At 34.3% G+C, this 25198-nt stretch overlaps 1 protein-coding gene across 1 annotated transcript in view; it reads right to left on the bottom strand.

The window, feature by feature from the left end:
- MDGA2 (MAM domain containing glycosylphosphatidylinositol anchor 2) overlaps positions 1–25198 on the bottom strand; it is a 764225-nt gene that overhangs the window by 227181 nt on the left and 511846 nt on the right. Inside the window, exon 6 of the mRNA XM_081829766.1 lies at positions 14841–14943. Within this exon, the coding sequence (XP_081685892.1) occupies positions 14841–14943 (103 nt within the window). The remainder of the gene's footprint in view (positions 1–14840; positions 14944–25198) is intronic.

Below are 25198 nucleotides of genomic sequence, written 5' to 3'. Positions count from 1 at the left end.
AATCTTAAAAAAATAATACTTCATATTTGAAGATAAAAGGGCCAATGTTAATATAGATTATCTTTAGAATTAATTTCAAAACAGCAATGAGCAAGTGTGAAGAAATAGGTGATTTTGGGGCACCTGGGTGGCTCAGTCGGTTGGGCGTCTGCCTTCTGCTCAGGTCGTGGTCTCAGGGTCCTGGGATCGAGCCCCGCATCGGGCTCCCTGCTCTGCGGGGAGCCTGCTTCTCCCTCTCCCACTCCCCCTGCTTGTGTTCCCTCTCTCGCTGTGTCTCTCTCTGTCAAATAAATAAAATCCTTAAAAAAAAAAAGAATACAAGGGAATAATATATGGTGATAAATAAAAAGACAGGGTCCCTGAATGGAAGTATCTTAACCTTCCTAACTTTGATATCAGTATTGGTGAAATGACACTGCTCTAAGCCTTGTCTCAGTGAGTAACCAGATTTTGTTCTTTGGCCATCCCAATTTTCAAGAAAAAAAAAAAAGAAAGAAAGAAAGAACAAAACTGTACAAATTACCCATGTTTATTATTTCTGCTTTTTATTTATCTTTAAACACATGCTTTCTCAAATAGAAATACTTCTACCAAATCTTGCTACAAAAATTGTGAGATTAATTAAAGCATTGCCAAACAATTTTTAAGACTCATGGATGCACTGGAGAACTTTTCATTCCATTATTCTATCAACGATAGGAACTCACTAGAGAAAAATGATGCATTAAATATAGTTTGACCAGAGGATTATCTGCAACTACGTTGAATTCCTATACAACTGGGAGAATATCTAGCATAAAATGTCTGTGTTGCTCAGGTGCCCTCCATAAGGGACTAACAAGCCACAGCACATACATGCTCAGGAAGCGATCTACTCTCCCCTGTTTCATCTAGCAATTTTCATCGTGTTCTTACAAAGGATAGTTTCCAACTTTGACAGGAATGACCTAAAAAAAATATATAGCTTAAAAACGTATTTCCCCAATTTATAATTTATTTTTATGCCTTTAATTTATCTGAAGTGTGCATTTGCATCACCGTATTATATTACCAGTGGGACCTCTCAGCAGTGGCATCCACATCATTCATAAAATCGAGTTTGTATAAAATGTTACTGAATATAGAAATAGCCTTGGTTAATGGGTCCTAGATTGCATGTGGGGAGAGAAACTGCTACAATAATGTGAGGCATCTGATTTCTGCCACAGAGGCCAAGGAATTCAGTTAAAGAAAATGGTTCTCTTTTTATTATACCAAAGAAATTATTTTCAAGTCTTCTGAATTCGTAGACCTCTCCAGTGTCTCAGATTAACTGTGTTATGGGTACAGTAAAAATAGAGCTCTAGGTTTATTTTTCTGCCGTTCTTATCTGTAATTAAATCGAAATCCACAGACCGGGTTTTCTGGGCAAACACAGGGATATACTGTAATGGGAATTCTATGTACACTTGAGAATATTCATGGACAAAAAATAAGAATATAGGGTGCAGACAGGAATAAAACACTAGAAACATTTCTGAATTTGTCATTTGATATTTTTTAATAGGAAACTAAAACTTTAAATAATGTAGACAATACTTCATGTAGAAAGCAAGCTCAAAACTGAAGAGGAATCTCATATGTTTTAATATTTTCTTAGATATTTATAAACATAGCCATAGTGCCTTTTCTTATGATTCTTTAAGAAATTGTAATGATTAAGCCATGTTTCTCCCAAGTCAGTAGAGAAGCACCGTGGCCTGGGCTCAGTGCTTTCCAAACTCCTGTTCAGTATGTCATTTCCACATTTCTCCTCTGTCATGAATTGAACCACTGTGTTGAACAAGCATGGTTTATAACATGATCAAGACAGTATTGTATTTTAGTTTCCTGTGGTCTCTAAATTTTATTCAGTGGCTTAATCTTCCCCTGTTTCAAGAAGAAAAGTCAGACATATCCCATGACCCTTATGCTCATTATTAGAAATAGAGAGTCTGACAGTACATTCGAATCACAAGCACAGATTTGGTTCAGTGTTTTTGGATGCATGATCCAACATAGTAGTAAAATTCCAAACCTGATTTAATGCAAAAATTTCTCTCCTGCCCGGCTTGGGTCCACACTGGGCTGGAGATCTGCAGTGGGAAAGCAGAGTTGGTGGTATGGTTGGCTTCTTCCTCTTTGTCTGTCTATCCTCCACCCTCCTGACCACCCACTCCACCCCTGACCTGATCACCAGGTTCTGATGACCCCAGCTTGGGGTAGAGTAGAGAGGTCTTCTCTATATAAAACATTTTTCTTTCTTATGTGACACCTTATTGGACTCTTGGGAGATTCCTCTATTTAGAAGAGCGTACATCCATGTGTATCAAGGATTGAGTTCTAGCGATGGAATCTCCCAAGAGCCCCCTTGAAGTGCCACATTCTCTGAGCACAAGCTCTCATGCAGTGTCCTTTCCCCCTTTCTGCTGAAGGCTTCTCTCCTCCAAGCAGCCAACTAAACAGAGTTTATGACAAGCCTCTCCTTCCCTGTGACTCTCATCTGTTTAGCGGAAATGCTTACCAGAAACTCTGTGAGAGCACACACATTCCAGTGTGGCCACCTCTGTCCTGTCGTCACACGGGTTTTGGCTTCCTCAGATAGATCAGGTACTTTTTCAGAGAAAATATTTCAGAGCTCCGACTAGTCCCATGAAAAGCTCCTCAGTCCACGTTGGCTCTCTCTTCAAACTATACTCTGTATCTGCTCATATCTTGCCAGGTTCACTGTTACCACCCTTCTGTAAACTATCAATATATCTCCTGTAGTTGATTAAAATAGTCTTTTCATTAACCTTTCTGCTCTGGCTCCACTTTTAGAATCCCCTCTTTTATCCACTGTATGAGATAAGGTAGACTAGGCTGTTAACAAACAGACCCATACATGTAATTACATGAAACAAGAACACTTTAGATTTTTCTCATGGAAGAGTTCAGGTGTTTCCTAGTCCATCATGCTGGTGATGGTGTTGTGTGTGGGATTGGTGTGTGTGTAGAGGTGGAGAGTCTGCTCCATGCAGTCATTCAGACACCTAGGTTGATGATGCCTCTGCCATCTTCAATCTGTGGCTTCTAAGGCTTCTCTGAGTGTTACTTCCATCCCTGTCAGCTGGAAGTGGGAAAGAGCTTCAATGAGCACACATGGGAGAACTTTTATGGGTCAGATAGGCATTGGTTCTACTTACATCCTATTGGCAACCTTCGGCATGTAGTCACCCAATGACGTGAAGGCTGGGAAATGTATTCTTACTGTGTGCTCAGGAATAAGAGGGCATGGATTTTTGTCAACAGCTAGCCGTCTCTATTACATTCATCCAAGAGCCAGAGTGATTGGAGTTATCTCATCCTCCTGAAGAAAACTCCTCCCATGGCTTCCATCTCACCTAAAATGGAATTCAAATTCCTCATCATCATTTCATGTCCCTCTCCTTTTTGCCCACTATACTTTAAACTCATTATTCTTCTTTTTCTTTTCCACAACTTAGGACTTAAACATTTGCTGTTCTTTTGGCCTAGAATGTTAATTTTCAAATACCATCTTCTGGGAAATGACTTTGACTACCCTATCTGAAAAAACCCATCCCTAATCCCCTTGCATGATTTGTTGTTTCTTCTTATCACGTAACTACTTAGAGTTATTTTATACATATTTATTTACTTATTGTCTGTCTCTTTCATGGGGACTTTGGGGACGAAGAATTTATCCATTGTCTTATTCAGTGATGTATCCCTAGAACTTAGAAAATTACTCAGCATATAGTAGATGCTCAATAAATATATGGTGAGTAAATGGATCTCTTTTATAAGTTTACTGGCTTATAGTAAACATTTCTTCCAGACATCTATCTCCCTTTGATATCCTAATTATGTACTAAAGGATATTCAGCTAAATTAGGAAACTTTATATACATATTAAATCATACTAAACATCTGTGTGATGTGACTAGCTCATTTGAAAGGCCACATTATTCTGATTATTTATTGGTATGTAATAAGCCACCCCCAAACAATAGCTTAAAACAGTAGCTGTCATTTGTTTTGCTCACAAATCTGGGGGTTGAGAGGCTCAGCTAAAAAATTCAGGGTCTCATATGATTGCACTCAGAAAGCGGCTAGGGCTAGAATCATGTTCAAGGCTTTTCATTTAGATATCTGTTATTAAACTAAAAAGTTTAAACAGCTGAATTCTTCAGGTCAATCTCTGTCTCTGTCAGTGACTCTAAGAAGTCTCTTTACATTCTTTCTCCACATGGCAGGTTCACGGTAGCCAGACTTCTACTGGATCCCAGGCAAAGATCCCAAGAACTGTGTGGGTTCTTTTAACCTGGGCTCTGAAGTCATGCAGAGTCATATCTGCGTTCTATTCCAGGCAGTGATAAAGGCTGGCATGTTTCCTGGGCGGGATCAAAGGGAGGAGTGTCAAATAACCTACAGACATGTTTTTAAAAAGGTATGACAGTATGCGGTGTACTCCACAAACCGTATTCTTCACGTCAAATCCCATGCTGCTTCAAGCTCACTTATGCCTCTTATTTTGTTCCCATTTTCTCCTTAATTTCATCAGCCCCTATCTTAAACCCCTGTCCTCTGCTAAATGATATTGTAAACAGTTTTTTAATTTTAGAAATATTCCAGCCTATTTTTGTTGGCTATCATCTCAGATTTCTAATATGAAGAGAGAGAAAAAAATGTTGTCAATATTGAAATAGATTTAACCTTTATGGCGGAAGTCAATATGTATTCAGTGAGGCATGAATTTACATTGCCCTAACTGTGCAGAAATACACTGTAACCTCCAGGAACATCATAACCCTCTGTACTGAAAAGTGTTGATTTAACTAACTCTAGTGTATTCACGTGAAATGACTGAGTTCTCTCTAAAAATCTGAATTATGATATTAAATGTTCAGAATTCACTTAATGGAAATATATCAAATATTAGCACTCCTAACATTACTAAATGATCTTTAGGCTTATTACAAAAAAAATGTATAATTCTAAAATTTTATGAGAAAAAAATGTGAACAGTTGAGTCTGTCAGTTGCACCTAGGTAATAGTAATCGTTAATACTGATTGAACACTTACTATGTACCAAGCTACCAGGTACACTGTGTACATTAACTTTTTAATCATTCCAAAATATTCATGAGGCAAAAAATATTATGATTCCCATTTTAAAGAAAAGTAAAACTGAAGAGGGAACAGTTAAGTAACTTCCCCCAGACAAGCTTTATCTAAGCAGCAAAGCTGAGATTCAAAACCCACACAATATGGTTCCAGGGTCACTGGCTTAACCAAGGTACTACAGTGCCTTACAAAATTTAGCCAAGTTTTAAAAAATATATAATCCACTCCCCAGCCCCCAAATTGAACTGACTAATGTCCTTTAGTATTTCCTGTATTTTTGCCTTGCCAGAGACTTACTAGGGATTCTTTCTTAAATATATAATAGTTTTTGATTGGAGGAAATTCTGGTTTTGTTAGTCGGCACTTTCTTCTGTGGTAACGGTGGGCATACTTCAAGTTCTAACCAACAGAGTGTTTATAGTTTATGATTTTCTAAATAATATTGCATTGTGAAGGACTTAGCATGACTCCTTTACTTTTACTGCCTATTTTACAAATTAATGTACAAGAATTTTAAGAATGTCTATTACTTAGAAGAGACCAGTTGAATCACAGAAGACAAAGATACAAAATAACTGCACGAATAAAGCATGATTATATAAACACGGAACAAAACAAGTAACCTATATTTTAAAAAGTATGTTCATTGTTTTTGCCAAAAGGTATCTATCTCAAGCCATTGATCAGAAAGTCCGTCAGAATTAATTGTCAGAAATAATTGATTAAATTTAGCTTTCAATGTGTTTCTAAAAGTATGTTATTTGTGAATTTCCAATAACAAGGTCATTGCACTTCCTAAGCATTTAGATTAATCAAATTAAATTTCAATTTATCAACAGTTTTCTTCCATGATCTGCCATTAATAAAAACTATAATGATAATAGCTGAAATTGTAGAAAACCAATCTTTAACATTCTCCAAAAGCAAAGCTGTCAGCTGTGTGCAGGTGTCCCAATTATTCATGTAGATTAAATGCTCTATTTCTGTTTTCCCAATTTAATATTCTGTAGTAATTACCTCTCCCCAAAACACTAGAGAGAATTTTATTATATTATGTTTTATAGTTCTGAAATGGTTTCATTATTATTTTTTAAAAAATCAATCTGGGCTATGCAAAATATGAAGATTATCAAATTCAGTAGTTCTCATCTGAATATAGATAGCTCAGTTTCTTTTCATAAATAGGATATATCTAACTTACCTTTGTTCATTGAAATAACATATGAGGAATTATCATAAAATATATAATTTCAAGTAAAAAACATTTGTCTAGATATTGGCTACTCTTATTATTTTTAAAGATTTTATTTATTTGAGAGAGAGAGAGCATGCTCCATGAGTGGGGGGAGGGGCAGAGGGACAAGCAGACTCCCCGCTGAGTGTGGAGCCTGCCTCAGGCTGGATCCCTAAAACCCTGAGATCATGACCTGAGCCAAAGTCAGATGAATTAACTGAGTCACCCAGGCACCCCTCCTACTCTTATTGTTATATTTACATAAAGATATACAGACAGCTTAGTTATATATGTTTATTTTATTAAAGCTTATATTGTCCACCTTGGTAGATGGAGTCAAATTTACTGTAGTCAAAAAGAGACATGCCAACTGGTAGTAGTGCTTTAAAAGTCAATACCTGCTAATATACAGAAAATAAGAATCTTACTCAACTAATAAGATTATTTTTTAAATTATTTAATCAGTTTCTTTGAAGGCATTTTATATATTTTGGGTTTTTTGTTGTTTTTTTTTTTTTTTTTAGTTTTTGGTTTTTGGTTTTGTTTTGTATACCCGATAGTTGTAAAATGGGGCCAAAACAATGATATTAATTTGAGAACTACTAATTCAGATTTTTTTGTCTTATTGTTTTTGTTTTATTAAATTTTTAATTTAAATTCAATTTAGTTAACATATACTATATTATTGGTTTCAGGGGTAGAATTTAGTGATTCATCAGTTGCAATATAACACCCAGTGCTCATTACATCCAGTTTCCTCCTTAATGCCCATCACCCAATTACCCCATTCCCCCACCCAGCAACCCTCAGTTTGTTCCCTGTAGTTAAGAGTCTCTTATGGTTTGCCTCCCTCTCTGTTTTCATCTTATTTTATTTTTCCTTCCCTTCCCTTATGTTCATGTTTTGTTTCTTAAATTCCACATATGAGTGAAATCATATGGTGTTTGTCTTTCTCTGACTGACTTATTTCCTTAGCATAATACCCTCTAGTTCCATCCACATCATTGCAAATGGGAAGATTTCATTCTTTTTGATGGCTAAGTGATATTCCACATCTTCTTTATCCATTCATCTGTCAGTGGACATCTGGACTCTTTCCATAGTTTGGCTATTGTGGACATTGCTGCTATAAACATTGGGGTGCATGTGCCCCTTTGAATCACTATTTTTGTATAAATACCTTTGGATAAATACCTAGAAGTGCAGTTGCTGGGTCATAGAGTAGCTCTATTTTTAACTTTTTGAGGAACCTCCATACTGTTTTCCAGAGTGGCTGCACCAGTTTACATTCCCACTAACACTGTAAGAGGGTTCCCCTTTCTCTGCATCCTCACCAACATCTGTTGTTTCCTGAGTTGCTAATTTTAGCCATTCTGACCAGTGTGAGGTGGTATCTCATTGTGGTTTGATTTGTATTTTCCTGATGTGAGTGCTGTTGAGCATCTTTTCATGTGTCTGTTGGCCATTTGTATGTCTTCTCTGAAGAAATGTCTTCTCATGTCATCTGCCCATTTCTTGACTGGATTTTTTTGTTTTTTGGGTGTTGAGTTTGGTAAGTTCGTTATAGATTTTGGATACTAGCCCTTTATCTGATATGTCATTTGTGAATATCTTCTCCCATTCCATAGGTTGCCTTTTAGTTTTGTTGATTGTTTCCTTTGTTGTGCAAAGGTTTTTTATCCTGATGAAACCCCAATAGTTCATTTTTGTTTTGTCCTATTGTTATGACAAGACTTATTTTCCAAGCCTACTGACTCACCACACCGAGTTAGTGTGGGTTAAATCGTCTGTAGGCACTAAGGTATAAGGAAAGAGATCTGTGATATGGTTCTGGTTTCCCTTAAATTAGCTATCAGATTATGAGTATATAAATAGGCTCTGCTTACTTTTCTCTACAACTAAGAAATTGCAGTAAATAAACTCTAAGATACTTTTGCTCTAACCACCTATGATTCAGTATTGTCAAAATGCACCTTAACCTATGTCCATTTCTGGTCTTAATCATTCTTTATTTCTGTTTACAAACTTACCCATGGAATGCATGAGTACAAATACATGGCTCTACAGCTTTATACATATTAACACAAGTATTAAAGAACATTAAACTTTACAACAAAATTCTGTTTTCTGTATTTTTTTAGTTACTTACCTCAGGATATTAAACCAAGAAGATAAATGTGAATGATGCTTTCAATAGGTATTTAGAAAATTTCTACTCCAGACTGTATCTGCATCAGTTGCTATGAGGGACAAGAAGAGGAATGAGTGCAGTCCCTGAAACCATGGATTCTTACACTTACAGGGAGAAAAATATCAGGCATACATCCTAAGGAAGACCATAACCACAATAGAAGCATAGGCATGAATTGTTGGGAGCTCAGATGAAGAAACAATTAATTCTGATTCGGGAGAAACAGGAAAATTCCACAGAGGAAGATGACATATGAACTGGTCTTTGAAAAATGAGAATCTTTACATATTTAGAAATGAAGTGTCTCTTTTCTTTGCTGCCCAGAATGGTGACATTAACTAGCTTTTTGAATTTACTCTATTTTCTTATACATGCAATGTTAGAAACTGTTGATAATCTTTTAAAGAAAAATCTATATTTAACTTCCATCTTTTATAATAGAATATTTTCAGAAACTAATTTATACATTTTATTTTATGATTTTAAAATGATGCTTAAAATTTAATTTTTTGCAGTCTTGACTTGCATGAGATTTTATGTACAATTTTCAATTGAATTAGTCAACCTGCCAAATTTTCTTTTTGCTCTGTTTTTGTTTCCCTTTGAATTCTATCTTAAATACTTCCAAAACCAGTGCTCTATTTAAACACTTCAGGAAATTTCTAGAGGTTCCTGGGTGGCTCAGTTGTTAAGTGTCTGCCTTCGGCTCAGGTCATGATCCTAGGGTCCTGGGATTGAGCCCCGCATCAGGCTCCCTGCTCTGTGGGAAGCCTGCTTCTCCCTCTCCCACTCCCCCTGCTTGTGTTCCCTCTCTCGCTGTGTCTCTCTCTGTCAAATAAATAAATAAATATTTTAAATAAATAAATAAATAAATGCTTCAGGAAACTTCTAAATAGAATCAATCAAACCTAGTTCTTAAATTATTCCTCTCCAGACTCCATAAGATATCTTCATTTTAGCTTTCAAAGAATCTTTTCTTCTTCTTTTTTTTTTTACTTTTTTGCCTCAACAAATATCTGAAAACTATGCATGCATGTAAATCATCAACCCCAAAATTCAAGTCCATCTTAACCAGAATTCATCTGTTAAGATTCAAGTGTTAATGACTAGTAAGTGAAAATTTATCCATGGAAGGTCAATAAATGTGTTCCAAAACTATTTAATTTTCAAAATCATGAAGTTGGGAAAATACTTTTAAAACTTTTAATATTTTTTAATTAGAGAAGGTTTAAGTCATATAAACATTAGGATTAGTCTTTCCATGCTTTCTATAACTTATGCCCCACATAACTTTACTATACTTAACATGCATAGAGATAATACAATCCACATTTGAGTTTCAGCCACAATAGAGTGGATGACGCGAACCCATTGGAAAAAAAAAAAAAAGAGAGAGAGGTGTCATTTTATTTATCTGCTTAGGTCAGTGGTTCTCAACTGGAGGCAATTTTTCCTTTTAAGGGATATTTGGCAGTTTATTGAGACATTCTTGATTGTCATGACTGGAGGTGGTGGTGTGCTGTGGGTCTCTAAAAGGTAGAAGCCAGGAATGCTGCTGAGCACTGACAGCCTCCACAAAAAATAATTATCTTATCCAAAATGTCAATAGTGTTCCTTTCAGGGGCACCTGGGTGACTCATTCAGTTAGGTGTCTGACTCTTGATTTTGGCTGTGGTCATGATCTCAGGGTCATGGGATCGAGGCCCATGTTGGGCTCCAAGGTGGGTGTGGAGCCTGCTTGGGATTCTCTCTCTCTCCTCTCCCTCCCTCTCTAAAAACAAAACAAAAATCGTGCTGCTGTTCACAAACTCTGCTTAGATAAAAATTTCCTTTGAAACCACTTTAAAAGGTGCATAGTCTTATACACAGGCATACACAACAAAATAAAAACAAAGAAAAAACACAATTCCAAAAAACACTGTACGTTTTGATACAATATTAATGTCAGATTGTAATGCTTCTTGACATACACCTTAGAGTTTCAGATGTCAGTACTTCTTGACCTGACACTCATCTCTCTCTGAGAGTCATCTTGGGAGAAGGCTGTCATCTGGCCTGCGTGGACAGCACTTACTGGGAACTTAGAGCAGGCCTCTTCCCTGTGGCCCATCTTCATCAGCTCCTATCTTCTGGGTTATAATGATGTCTCTCTCTCTCGGTCTCAACTGTTCACCTAACCTGTGTCTTAAGTCTCTTCTGGGGGCACCTGGGTGGCTCAGTTGGTTAAGCGTCTGACTTCGGCTCAGGTCATGATCTCAGGTTCCTGGGATCGAGTCCCACATCGGGCTCCTTGCTCAGCAGGGAGTCTGCTTCTCCTTCTGCCTGGTGCTCTCCCTGCTTGTGCTCTCTCTCTCCCCCCCCCCCATCAAATAAATAAATAAAATCTTAAAAAAAAAAAGACTCTTCTGAAGCTCTGTACTCCATTTGCTAACATTTCTTACCTCATTTGTTAAAGTTTTTCAGTGTGCTTTCTAATTTTTGAAACCTAATTTTTACTCTAATAGTAAGAGCTCTTTTTTAGGCTTCCAAAATGTGCTCCCTCCCTTGCGTCATCCATTAAACCCCATGGAGTCAATGAACACAGTCAAATGAACACAATATTGTCATTTATGGCCCTCCCAATTCCTGTAAAATCTTCATGTTTCCCGTAGCACTACAAGATATGCTGTCAGATTATCCAAGACGAGAAACCAACATAATGGAAAATGAACTAATGGATATTTATGTTGCCTTTATCAATTTCCTTCCTAAATTTTGTCCTAATTATCCTGGTGTGTGTGTGTGTGTGTGTATTTGATCTAAAGACAATGTAAAATGTCATATTATGGCTCCTTCTTATAGTACAAGTTAAATGCTAACTTTCTTTACAGAAAGTTTTTTGAAGGATTGTTTCTAGTGTAGCACATTTCATTTCCTTTCACAGTGACTATTAATTTCTTCTAACAGAAGTAGAAAAACTCAAAAGGGAGGCATGTAACAGATTGCCGTTGGTCTATTAATATAGAAGTTTATTTAGTGGGAGTTTTCAGAGACATAAAGGATGATATTCACTTGGATAGCAAGGTTCTGGTTCAGTAATTTTTTCCTCTCACAGTATTAGAAGTCTAGACTCCGTGTCCCCAGGATTTCGTTACTAGTTTTAATACTTGATTATCATATAATGCCCCCCTGCTTGCTGATGATATAATCTAAGTATATTAAAGCACTATCTTAAAAATGCAGTGTAAGATATTTTAAATTATTAAAATATAACAGAAATTGTGGACGTTATAAGTATATAGCTTAATAAACTTTCAAAGAGTGAGCATATCTGTGTCATCAGCACCCAAATTGAGAAGCAAAGAATCCATAGCTGTCAAGAAGCTTTCCTCCTGCCCTTCCTCCATAGCATCCCTGAAATGTGACCTCTATTCTGACTTCGAACTTCTTAGATTGGTTTTGTTCTTTTAAATTTTATATAAAAGGAACTATACAATGCAATTTGCGTCTAGATTTCTGTCCCAGTATTATATTTGTGAGATTCATATGCTGCTGTGTGTAGCAAGAGCCTTTTTATTTTCATTATAATATAGTGTTCCCCTGTATGCATATAATAAAATTAATTTATTTGACTATTTATGAACTTTTATTTCCAGTTTGACACCTTTATGTGAATAGTTACACTCAGAATATTTTTGTACCAATCTTTTGGTGAACATATGAATGCATTTCTATTGGACATATACTTAAGAATTATAGGGTAAGAGAAGGTTAATATCTAATACCAAATCTTCCAGTGTACATCTCTACAAGCATTGTTTTTGTTCCACATCTTTGTCAACACTGGATATTGTCTGTATTTTTTATTTTAACCACTCTGTTGGTACTATGGAATCATACTGTGGTTCTAAATTACATTTGTCTTATGATGGATGAGTCGAGCAACTCTTCAAATGGTTTTTGACCATTTGATTATCTTTCTGACAATCACTTTTTCAAGTCTTTGGCCCATCTCCCTTCCCACGCACCCCCTCATCCTTTTGAGTTGTATTTTTTCTTCTTTATTTGTAGAGTTCTTTGTATATTTTGAAATGTCATTTATTGAATATATTTATTGAAAAATATTTCCTCCTACTTTATGGCTTGCCTTCTCACAATCTTAATGTTGTCCTATAATGCACAAAAGTCTTCATTGTGATGCAGTCTAAACTATCAAAAAAATTTTAAAGTTAGTGCATTTTGTATCCTACTTAAGAAATCTTTTCCTAACCCCAGGTAATAAAGATAAAATCATATGTTTTCTGCTAAAATTTTCATTGTGTTACCTACAACATTTAACCCTTAATTCATTTCAAATTGATTTTTATATGTGGTTTGAGGTAGGCAATTTTTTTCAGTTTCGATATCTAGTTAATTCATCACCACCTATAGAATTGACCATTCCTTCCCATTCCACTACAATATCACCTTTGTCATACATAAAAGTATCAATACATGTGGCTCTCTTTCTGGACCTATTTTGTTTCTATTGGTTTTTGTTTATACTTATACTAATATTACTGCATCTTAATTACTATAGCATTATATTAAATTTTAAAATCTGGTAGTGCAAGTATTCTGGCTTTTTTTTTCTTTTTCAAGATTCCTTGGCTATTCTTGGCCTTGTGTGTTTCCACATACATTTTCTGAGCAGCTTATTAATTTTTACTTCACCCCCCCAAAAAAAAGCCCCTGAAAATTTTATTTGGATTGAACTGAATGTGCAAATATTCCAATCTGTCAACATTATCTATCCCTTCATTTGGTTGTCATCTTTAATTTCTTTCAAAAAAGTTTGTGATTTTCAGAGGAATGGTCTTAAACATCTGTTAGATTTATTTTTAGTATTTCATAGTTTCGTTGTTCTTGTTCTTGGTAATGTAAATAGTATCATTTTAAAAATTTCACTTCCTATTTATTTTATGCTGGTATATAGCAATGCAAATGATTTTGTATATTGACCTTGTATTACTCAACCTTACTAAATTCACTTATTGATTATAATGATTTGTCTTAGATTCTTTTGAATTTTCTATGTACAGAATCATGTTGGCTTCAGATAATGAAGGATGTATTTCTTCTTTTAATCCTTACATATGTTATATCTGTTTCTTGACTTGGCTTATTGCCAAAGATGTCCAAATTACATGTGTTAAAGAAGTAGAATATCATGTATCCTTCTCTTTTTTCCAATCCCCAGGGGAAAGTTTTAAGTAGTACACCATTAAATACAATGTTTACTGCTGGCATTTTAATTATATTATTCTATTCATAATTAGCTAAGAATTTTTAATGAGTGCTAAATGTTGTCAAATAATTGAATCATGCTGATAAACACAAGAGAAATAGGGGAAACAAAGAATATATGAGACATAGCTATCAAACCCAAAGGAGGAGAAAGAAAATACTTTAAAAAGGGCATATGTCAATGAAATTAAAAAAAAACAAAATTTAAAAAGCCAAAAATATGTTCCTGGATAACATTAACAAAGTTGATAAATTCTTAAAAGGACTGATCAGGAAAACAATAGACAAAATACAAGTTACTAACATCAGGAATGAAAGAGGTAGCATTACTATAGAATTTACAAACTTAAAAAGACAATGAGGGAGTTTTATGAACAACTTTTTGCCAATATAGGTTTATTGAAAAGCACAACTCATCAAAACTAACATAAGAAGACATTTTTAAAAATTTATATTCTTCATTCATATTCTAAATGTTTATCATTTAAAATATCTAAAAGAGAAAACATAGCCTACTGACTTCACTAGTGAAATCTTTTAAACATTTAGGAATAAATAAAGCCAACCCTGTACACACACAAACAAAATTCATAAAGTCAAAAAGGAGAAAATTTCCAACTCATATCACAAGTCACCATAACCCTGGTAGTAAAAGAAGGCAGTAATATATTACAAGAAATGAAAATTAAATGCTAGTAGGCTTCATAATCATAGACATAAAAATCTGAACAAAGTATTAGCAAATCAATTCCACCAATATATAAACAGGATAATACAGAATTTTATTTCTGGACCTATTGGTTTGGAATGTATCCAAGAAATGCATATTGGCTTGACAATCAAATAGCAATTAATGCAATTACTACATTAACAAATTAAAATGAAAAATAATATTTCAATTAATACAGAACAACTTTTGGTAAAATTTAACATCAATTTTAGAAATAGAAGGGGATAGTCCATCTAATCAAACAGAACGACAAAAACTATAGCTAAGATAATACCTAATAGTAAAATACTGAATACTTCTTTTCCAAAGACTGGCAACAAGAGAATGATGTCCATTTTCATTACATCTATTCAACATTACACCTTCTGCAGTTTCCACTAGTGAAATAAGACAAGAAAAAGAAATAAAACCCAGCGGATTATAAATGAAGTGAAACTGTCATTATTCTCTGATGACATATTCTTAATAAATCTATAGTAAACAAAACTTACCATAAAAATTGAGTTTTATAAAATATTAAAAACTTCTATTTATTAAAAAAACACCATTAGGAAAGTAAGCCAGAAATTGGGAAAAATTACTCTCATCCCATAAGCACGCAAATAACTTATAACCTGATTATATAAATAACACCTGCAATTCAATAATAGGACAACAAACTAATATTTAAAAATAGGGGGAGATATGAACAGATACTAATATATGAATGGACAGTAAGCACATGAGAAGTGTAAATTACACTTCAGTACCAAAAAAGGTAATAAAAAAAGCCAAGTCAGCAAATGTATTTTTTCTTTTTTGCTATGTTAAGTTTATGTAAAATCAGTGTTACTTTCTACTTCATTATTTAGAAAAGAATTCTCGGGAGAAGCCCTCAGGGCTTATAGATTGCTTTGTACAGAGATTTTCTTTTTTTTTTTTTTTAAAGATTTTATTTATTTATTTGACAGAGAGAGACATAGCGAGAGAGGGAACACACGCAAGGGGAGTGGGAGAGGGAGAAGCAGGCTTCCCGCGGAGCAGGGAGCCCAATGTGGGGCTCGATCCCAGGACCCCGGGATCACGACCTGAGCCGAAGGCAGACGCTTAACGACTGAGCCACCCAGGCGCCCCTGTACAGAGATTTTCAATTACAGATCAAATTTTCTTCTATAAATACAGTCCTATTAAAGTATCTGTTTTGCAAATTTTTTTTTTTTCCCTAAGAAACTGAGTATGTTTCTTAAATTGTTAAGTTTTTTGGTATAAAATTGCTCTAATTAATGTCATTATCTTTTTATTTTTTAATTTATTTTTGGTTCAGTGGCATGCTAGTAAACCAGTTTTATGGGGGGAAAAATGGTTTGATTTATAATACTTACCAGTTTCCATGTTGTGTACAATCAGACCATGGCCAATTTCAAGTTGTGTACTTGGCAACACATGCACACAGTTTGTCGTCACGAGCAGGTATGAGGTAGTTCCAACATACTACTGTTGTAATCTGTAATAAAACCATGATACTGGTAATATATGTCTTCTTTATTTGTTTTTCCTTATTATAAGTTTTGCTTAAGGTCATTCAATGTCATTAATTATTTTAAAAAACCAATTTTCTATTTTTTTATTTTAATTTTTATTTTTAAGATTCTATTTATTTATTTGAGAGAGAGAACACAAGCTGGGGAAGTGGTAGAGGGAGAGGGAGAAGCAGACTCCCTGCTCAGGGCTAGATCCCAAGACACTGGTATCATGACCTGAGCCAAAGGCAGATGCTTAACCGACTGAGCCACGCAGGCTCCCCCCAGTTTTCAATTTTTTAAATTTCTTTTTTATTTTTTAGTTTTCTCTGTTGTGCAGACGTTTTCTGTTATAATAATTTCTGCCCTTGATTATTTCTTTCCTTCTTTATCTTTAGATTTAAAATGCTAGTTTCCAACTTCTTATAGTATTGATTGGATTATTGATTTAAACTTTTCTGTTTTCCTGATACAGGGTTTTAGGCTATAAATCTTCCTTTAAAGTATTACCTGTATCCCATGAGTTTTGACATGTAATATTTTTATTATCATTCAGATTGAAATACTTTCTAATTTCCAGTGTGATTTTTTTTCTTTGATCCAGTGGTTACTTAAAATTATATTGCTCAAATTCCAAACACCTGAGATTTTTAAATTATATTTTTATTATTGATTCTAGATTAATTTCATTATGATCAGAGTTCATATTCTTAATTACTTTCATTTTTATTTTATGACTCAACATGTTGGATTATTTTTGCTTCTTCTTCTTCTTCTTCTTTTTTTTTTTTTTTTTTTTTTTTGCGTTCCTGAGGTGGGAGTTTAATTTACTTGAGACTTCATCTTTTCTATTGTATGGCTTTCAGTGAAATAAATTTACCTCTCAGCACTTTTCTAACTGTGTCCCAGACATTTTGAAATGTTTTATTTTTATTTTCATTCAGTTCAATGTGCTTTTCATTTCCCTCGGTACTTCCTCCTTGACCCATGAGTTATTTAGAAGTATGTTGTTCGGTTTCCAGGAGTTTGGAGATTTTCCTATTATCTCTCTGTTATTGATTTCTAGTTTGATTCTGTGTGGTTTGTGAACTCACTCTGGATGACTTCAGTTCTTTTCAATATATTGAGATTTGTTTTATAAGTAGGATATGTCTTCCTTGATATGTTCCATGGGCATTTGAGAAAAATGTCCAGTTCTGCTATTTGATATAATGTTCTATAAATTTCAGTTTGATCTTCTTGGTTGATGGAGTTCTTCAGTATCCCTGATGATTTGCTGTCTAGTAGTCACCTGTGATATGTTGTTTTTTTTATTTTAACTTTGTCCTATCTCTTGACAAGCCGTATTTTCTTATTGGTTGCCAATTATTCTATATTAAAAATTGGCTTAAGATTATGTTATGTTTCTTCAGAAATATTTCTTCCTGTTTTAAATTTTTTTTTTTAGTTTTAATGCCTCAATTCAATCAGATGCTGAGCTGATTCAAGGCTGGGTTGGTAATGTTCTGTCCCCTATTTGCCCCACTCCTAGGGCACGGATTTTCAGAATTTCCAACTGAGTACTCTAAGCTTTTTGCTTGCATCTTCAGCTTCCTGCTGCAGATAAATGACTTGAAAGAAAAGTGGCTATAGTATGTTAGCTCACCTTTTGTTTTTCCCTTCTCTGAGATTTTGACCCTTCATGTTCAGGTTACTGGAGCTGATATCTGATGCTTTCAAAAAGGACTTTTAAGAAATCTTACCGGCTTTTCTAGTTTTTCCCTATGGGAGTGGTGGTCATCTGCCAGTGACCCCAGTAGTCAGAAACAGAAACCTGATTCAATATACTTTTAACAGTAACGTATTTATAGTAATACAGACTAACTTTGTATTTGAGTATTTGATGAATAATGATGATAGAACACAGAAAACTCAAACATCACGGGCAAGTAAAATAGAGAATAACCAAGTAGCTTAGATTTGTCCACCATAAAGTTGATGCTCTTTAAGTTCCTACTGTTAAGGGTAGCTTTTGTCACCTCTTTATTTTTAAGGAGCAAAAAATGTAATAGAATACACTAAGATTTGCAATCTGATGTATTTACATGGTAAGGTGCTAACAGTAGCATAATTTTATAATATAAAGATCAACAGCACAGAAACAATAATTGACAAATGGCTCAATCAGCAAATAATGAAAAATTTAAATTGAGCAATAAATTCACAGTTCTTTCTTTCCTAATTGGATATGTCTTAATTGCAGACACTGTGCACTGAAAATAATATGTTAATAGATATGTATTTTTCCAGTGATAATTTAGGAACCGGTCATAGTTACCAGTTATAATGGTATAGCATTATGTGTAATTTAACCATTTCATCTCAGGAACACCTCATTTCCAGAAATAAGCTCATAATGATAGTCCCGTGCTAAACAGACCCTAGTGTTTTGGGTTTTATTTTGTTTTTTTTTCCTAAAAGCACTTGTGTCCAAATTCTCTATCTGATTTTCCTGACCCTGCAGGAAAAACCCAAGTGCACAAATGATATTAAGCTTAGAGATTGCATTAGTGCTTGAATAATATATTCTTTTCTAAGTATTTTTGCAAAATAATATTTAAAATATTACTTGACTTGAAATTATTACTTTTATGATTTTAATGCTTACAGACATCTTTTCAGTAAATTGTTCTGTCCTTCTGTTTCATTATCTATAGATAAAAGCAATATAGTATACACAACCCAGAAACAAACCTTGGAAATACAAGCATTTGAGGGATACAACAATTTGTAAGAACTGAGTTTTGAGGTAAAACGTGAACCAGAAACAAATATTGTTCCAAAAGCAAAACAACATTAACAGCAACAACAATAATAACAACAAACAGACCTCACAAACGATGGCATGGTCAATAGCCTAAGTGCAATATGCTAGAAGGTCAACAAGGATGGAAACTGGACAATGACACCACTGCTGTACTGTGACACATAGGAGGTGGAGCAAAAGCCAGATGTCAGCAGATTATGGGAGTACCTGGGATTTGAGAAAGAAAGGTTGTGAAGATGGACTGTTTGAAGGAACTATAAAACTAACTGTGTCCCACACATTTTGTGAATAAGAGAAGTAGGAATGAGTGAAAGATTCTTTTTAAGATGACAGAGATGAGCATTTGTGAAAGGTTGACTAAGGTAATCAGTGGCAAGGGGGATGTTGAAAACTGAAGAGAAAAATGGACAGAGGGAGTACTGGAGCAAGAGAGATCCAGGCCGAGACCCAGGCACAGTAAGGGCAGAACCTAGAAGGGATCATCCTGAGACAGAAGGGAAAGGGTAAGAAGAGGTAGAGCCCTAGATAAGTTTTGTCTAGGTTTGGAATGCATCTCGGGCATTTATACCTAATGCCATTTCTTTTTCTCATTAAAGTAAGAGGCCATAGCTTTTGCTGAAACTGGGAGATGGGTTCAGGTGGAAGTTTGGGGATAATAACGGATTTTGGAGCATGGAAAAGAGCATGGAAAAGAGTGGGCGCATAAAGTATTGCTAAGCAACAGAGATTGTAGCATTTTAAATAGCCATGTTCTTAATTAATGCTCATTAATAACAATCACAGTATCACTCAAAACTAACCCTTAATTATTCATTATAACATGGCAGTGCTTGTTAATTCTACCTGTTTTTCTAGATTAATTGAATTTAACCAAAATATTGGTTATTGTAATTCTTACAATTTAATGACAAGATGTGCTTGGTGACCACAATTCCAAATTGAACAATCTCTCTATCTTTTAAGTAATGTGTTCCAATCCTATTTCTTTCAAAAAAATCAAGTCAAATTGCAATTATATGTATTCAGTAAGGCTTGGGGGAAATAAATAATAATATGAAAATAAGCTGTATCTCCCTCAAGATTTCTTTTATAGAAAAATATTTTTAAATTGATAGTCACAAGTGGTTTTCTCATTGAAGTAAAACTCTTCTAAAGTTTCTGTGGAAGAAAAATAATCTGGTCCCATGTCCCCAAATAAACTAGTGGCTGTATAAATAGAACAGACATCTCTTCAACCAAAATCATTGAGTTAAACATAAGTGCAATATAAATCAAGCTATTTTTACTACTGTTAGTCTGTAGCATATTCAGTTTTGTTTTAAAATCATGTTTCTGTATATGATGACGGACCAGGTCCCTCTAATAACTAAATTATGTAAATGATACACAGTAACTATCTGTTTAATTCATAGACAAAAAAATGTTAACCTTCATCTTTCTATAGTTCCTTTATTCTGTTTTATTGAATTCCAGGTGGACAGCAAGTAGAAATTATGAGAAAAACAACTGACTCAAATTATACATTTTTGACAGCATTTGACAATTCATTTTTTTTTTTGTCAACACAACCTAAAACTACTTACAATCTGCATTATTATGGACATTTGGATTCAATAAATGTTTTCCATAGTAAAACTCGGTGAAGAGAGACAAATAACTTGGCTGTCTTTGTCACAAAACTTTATTATTAAAGTAATGTTATAAGGAATTTTCTGTATTTTTCATCTATGATTTGCCTGCATTCCAATATTATTTTATGCCAGCTTCTATCTCAAGTAATATTTGGAATGAAGATATACTTAATAAAAACAGAATTCCATGTTGATATATTCTGCTATCTAAAAGGTTGAAGTAATGAAATTTCATCAATGCTTGGATTCTTCTCAATTTAGCAAACAGAAACTTAGTTCTTTGGAAAATTAGTAGCTTGTTCATCTCTCAACCAATTAACGACACTTTATCAACATAATTTTTCCATCATTTATTATCTTTATTTGTACCTTCTTTAAATGGCTAAAAAAAAAATCTCCCAATCTACAAATTATGGAGCGTCCCTCATTAAGGAAGTTTTATGTCAAGTGAAGATTAAGTAACTATCAGGAAGGTCTATTCGTGGATGTCAAATGGTGATCAAATATTAGTGACTGCCTGTAGAACTATATCCTAAAAGATTTTAAGGTGTTATCCAGACTGGATAGGAAGGATGGTTCGGATTAATGTATGATAATGTCCATAGATAGATTAAGAAGTTGGAATGCAAATGTCACATACCTGCCCTGCTGAGTAATCAACATAATTTTTTTTCAAAAATTTACTTTTGAGAGATTATTTTATTACCCCAGAAAAAATATGTGACTGAAGTTAACTAAGGTTTTATTTTAATAATTTCCCCTCATATTTGAGAAGGAATTAATGGGTATATAGGTTGTGGATTGTACTGTACTCACATTTAAATTGAATTTGTATTTTAAATATTTAATATGGATGTTTTCTTTTATATGTTGCCCTATAAGAAGTTTGTGTCTTCAGTACTCTAAGCTAACTTAGGGTAAGCTTTTACTTAGCAGTGAACTTTAAACCACATAGTTTTTGTGGGACGTTCTCTGGGTTTGGCTGATGTTGAAGCATAGGACTCTGTAGTTCTGTCAGTATAGATTAGTTGCCTTGTGGTTACTTGTCAGGGATTATGATCTCAAATTTATTGTTGCTCAATGCCTTTCGGAATCTTAATTCAGAAAATCAAATATATGGAGGAGTTCATGTAGGGAATGTTTTTCAACTATTTCTTTAGGTCAGTAGTCCTCATCCATCTGATTCTCATGAATCAGAATCTTTGTTGTAGCCTAAAAATGGGCATCCCCAAACTGCACCCTAAAGTAACTTACTTGGAATCACAGGTGGATGTGCTCAGACACTGTGACTCTGATGTTTACTTTCAATTAGGAGCCACTGGCCTCAATGCACTCAAATCTGTCCCCAAATTGATGTATCATATATTGCCTTATCTCTCACCTATTAACCTCTGAAACAAGTAATACATTATATATTAAAAAAAAAAAAAGAAGAAGAAGAAGAAGAAGATAGTAGGAAGGGAAAAATGAAGGGGGGGAAATGGGAGGGGGAGACGAACCATGAGAGACTATGGACTCTGAGAAACAAACTGAGTTTTCTGGAGGGGAGGGGGGTGGGGGGATGGGTTAGCCTGGTGATGGGTATTAAAGGGCACATTCTGCATGGAGCACTGGGTGTTATACGCAAACAATGAATCATGGAACACTACATCAAAAACTAATGATGTAATGTATGGTGATTAACATAATAAAAAAAAGTTAAAAAAAAAGTTAAAATAAATAAATAAATAAAAATCCAGGACTGTTTTTTGTTTTTTTTTAAAAACCCTTCCCTGAATTCCCCTTGGCCTGATGTTTTAAGTTTGTACTGAGCAATTTTTTAATAAATAGCCTTCCAAAATTGTTCCCTGTTTGTTTCAAGAAAATGCTCAAAGATACTGTTCATTACTCTAACCTGTACCCTTTTTGTGATGACCATTCTGAGGAACGGTTATACTTCCTTTGTTACAGCTGTTTTGTTTTTACCCTACAGATACTATCAGTTTTACAACTGGCCAATTTTCCTCATTGTTTTTGGCTACTAAAATGTTTAGTATATAATCTCTGGCTTGCTTCTATCAAATAAATATATAGAAGTTTATTGTATTTATTTTTCCTATCAGCTTCACTTCTGGCTTTGTCTTATTTTCCTAACTTGACTGTGACATGGCTTCTTTGGTTCATGTTGTTGCTGTTGTTATTGTTGTTTTTACTGAAAGATGCAATATATTAACAGCAAATGTTCTTACATCCTTCTTAGACTATGGCAGGATATAAATAAATGAGCAGCAGTTTCTGACTTATGTTAAGTCCTACTACATAAACAGTACAAAGTGATATCACACATATATAGCAGTCATACAGAGCCCCCCAAAAATGACTAAAAAATGAGAAACAACCAGAAAAAATGAAAAAAATAACAAGAAAGTAACTATGAAAAGAGAGAACACAACTGTATATGATAAAGCCCATGTACATTTTTGATAAAAGATTTTTTTGTTAGAAAGTAACGAAACTGGAGCACCTGGGTGGCTCAGTCAGTTAAGCATCTGCCTTCAGCTCAGGTCATGATATCAGGGTCTTGGAATCGAGCCCCATGGACGGCTCTCTGCTCAATGGGGAGACTGCTTCTCCTCTTTCTCTCTCTCTCTCTGTCTCTCTCAAATAAATAAATAAATTTTAAAAATAAAAAATTATAACTATGAAAAGAAAGAATGCAACTGTAAATGATAAAGCCCATGTAGTACATCTTTGATAAAAGAGGTAGAGTAGCAAATTGGGAAAGGAGTAAACTTGTTTCATTAAGGCTAGGACTATAGTGAGAATAAGAGCTGACAATTATCAACAAAGAAAGTAGCAACACCCAAAAGAAGCTGACACAAATTAAGAATACATGCTTGTATATACCCATTTAATGAAGAAAAAAGTCTTCTTGTCATGATCAGAAGATACCTCGTGCCTATCTATGTAGTTCAATAAAGTAAACTGGTGGTGATAGGTTCTCAAATTTTCAAGAAAATGCAAAACTATGTTCCAATTACTTTTCTTAAAAAAGCAGGGACCTAAATGTAGTCACCAATATTGTAATAGCATTGTATGATGATAGATGATGACACTTGTGATCATAGCAAAATGTATAGAGATACTGAATCACTATGGCATACACCTGAAACTTATGTAACATTGCATGTCAACTCTACTCAAAAAAATGTAAAAAGCAGGGACATATGTAATACATTTTAGAATAAACACTCAAATAGTTTAATCTTTTAAAGTTGTGGCCCTGAAATGATTTAAGTTATTAAAAAAAAAAACTTTTTATAATTTCAAAATGTCTTCTCTTGAGTTTCCAACTGAGTGAGTTTTAACTTTGCTGCAAGCAAAGATGTTTATCTGTTTTTTTAAAAAAAGTAAATAGAATTGCACAGGATGTTCTGGTAAGGAAACGTTTTCCAGATTAGCTAAATTTGAATTAATAATCTATTCATTACCATGTAATGAAACAAAACATATTTGACTAATGTATTGCACTATCACTCAGGTTTAAGGAATGGATTCAGGAGAATTAATTTTCAGACAGTCTTTGGAATAATAGCTTCATAAAATTCTCATTGATTTGTTTCATGTGGACCCCCAAATAAAGGTGCCTGGTCCATATAGTATGCTCTTAAATATGTATTTCTCTTATTAGATTATATTTGCAGATAAAATAAGAGGGGAAAAGGGGGAATCAGAGTATTTAAAGATGTTTCTAAAAATAGTGCTCATTGGGTAGCACATATATAATATGTATACACACACATATGTACACATACACACATATGTGCATACATTGAAATATGTCCTACTTTGATAAAACATGGCACTCTATTTCCAGCAGCCCCATTTATACATCTTCATCTGCCCTGAAATTTCAAGAGTTTTACATGGCCACATATGGGTGGGAAATGTAAGAAAAAAAAATGTCATTTTAATTTCAAATCACAAGGAATTACCAGTAAAAATGTTGCATGTGTTATATTTCAGATTGTCCCACATTTTTAGATTTTTGTTTAATTTTTCCAAAATATCTGGAGAATTACCAATACAGAGAATTAATAGTTTTATTTCTTTCCCCTATTGCTTTTCAGAATGACAGATCATTTGTTATAATTCAGTTAATAACAAAATTCCGCAACAAGTTTCTATCAGATTTTGAGGAGTAGCTCACAAATGACATGTTATTAGTTATTACTAATTGACACTCACTTGTGTAAGGAGGATTAATCTATTTGCTAAACAAATACTTTATTGAGTAAAAGTTGGTTTCTTCACCTAGTTTTATTAGCTAATTATTTATTGTATTTTATATTGATATTTGATAATGATTTTTCTATTTTTGATGATTTTCAAAGGGTCATAATAATTCAGTTTAGTTTAATATGAGAAGAATCATCCAGAGATGATTGGGTTGGGAGGGATGGGGTGGCTGGGTGATAGACATTGGGGACGTTATGTGCTATGGTGAGAGCGGTGAACTGTGTAAGACTGACGAATCACAGACCTGTACCTCTGAAACAAGTAATACATTATATGTTAAAAAAAAAAGAAGAAGATAGTAGGAAGGGAGGAATGAAGGGGGGGAAATCAGAGGGGGAGATGAACCATGAGAGACTGTAGACTCTGAGAGACAAACTGAGGGTTCTAGAGGGGAGGGGGGTGGGGGGATGGGTTAGCC

Source organism: Leptonychotes weddellii, chromosome 9, assembly GCF_054177405.1.
Source record: "Leptonychotes weddellii isolate Sample4059 chromosome 9, ASM5417740v2, whole genome shotgun sequence".
In the NCBI taxonomy this organism is placed as follows: Eukaryota; Metazoa; Chordata; class Mammalia; order Carnivora; family Phocidae; genus Leptonychotes; species Leptonychotes weddellii.
Note: the sequence above shows the minus strand (reverse complement) of the source record. Positions and strands in the feature narration are given on the sequence as shown.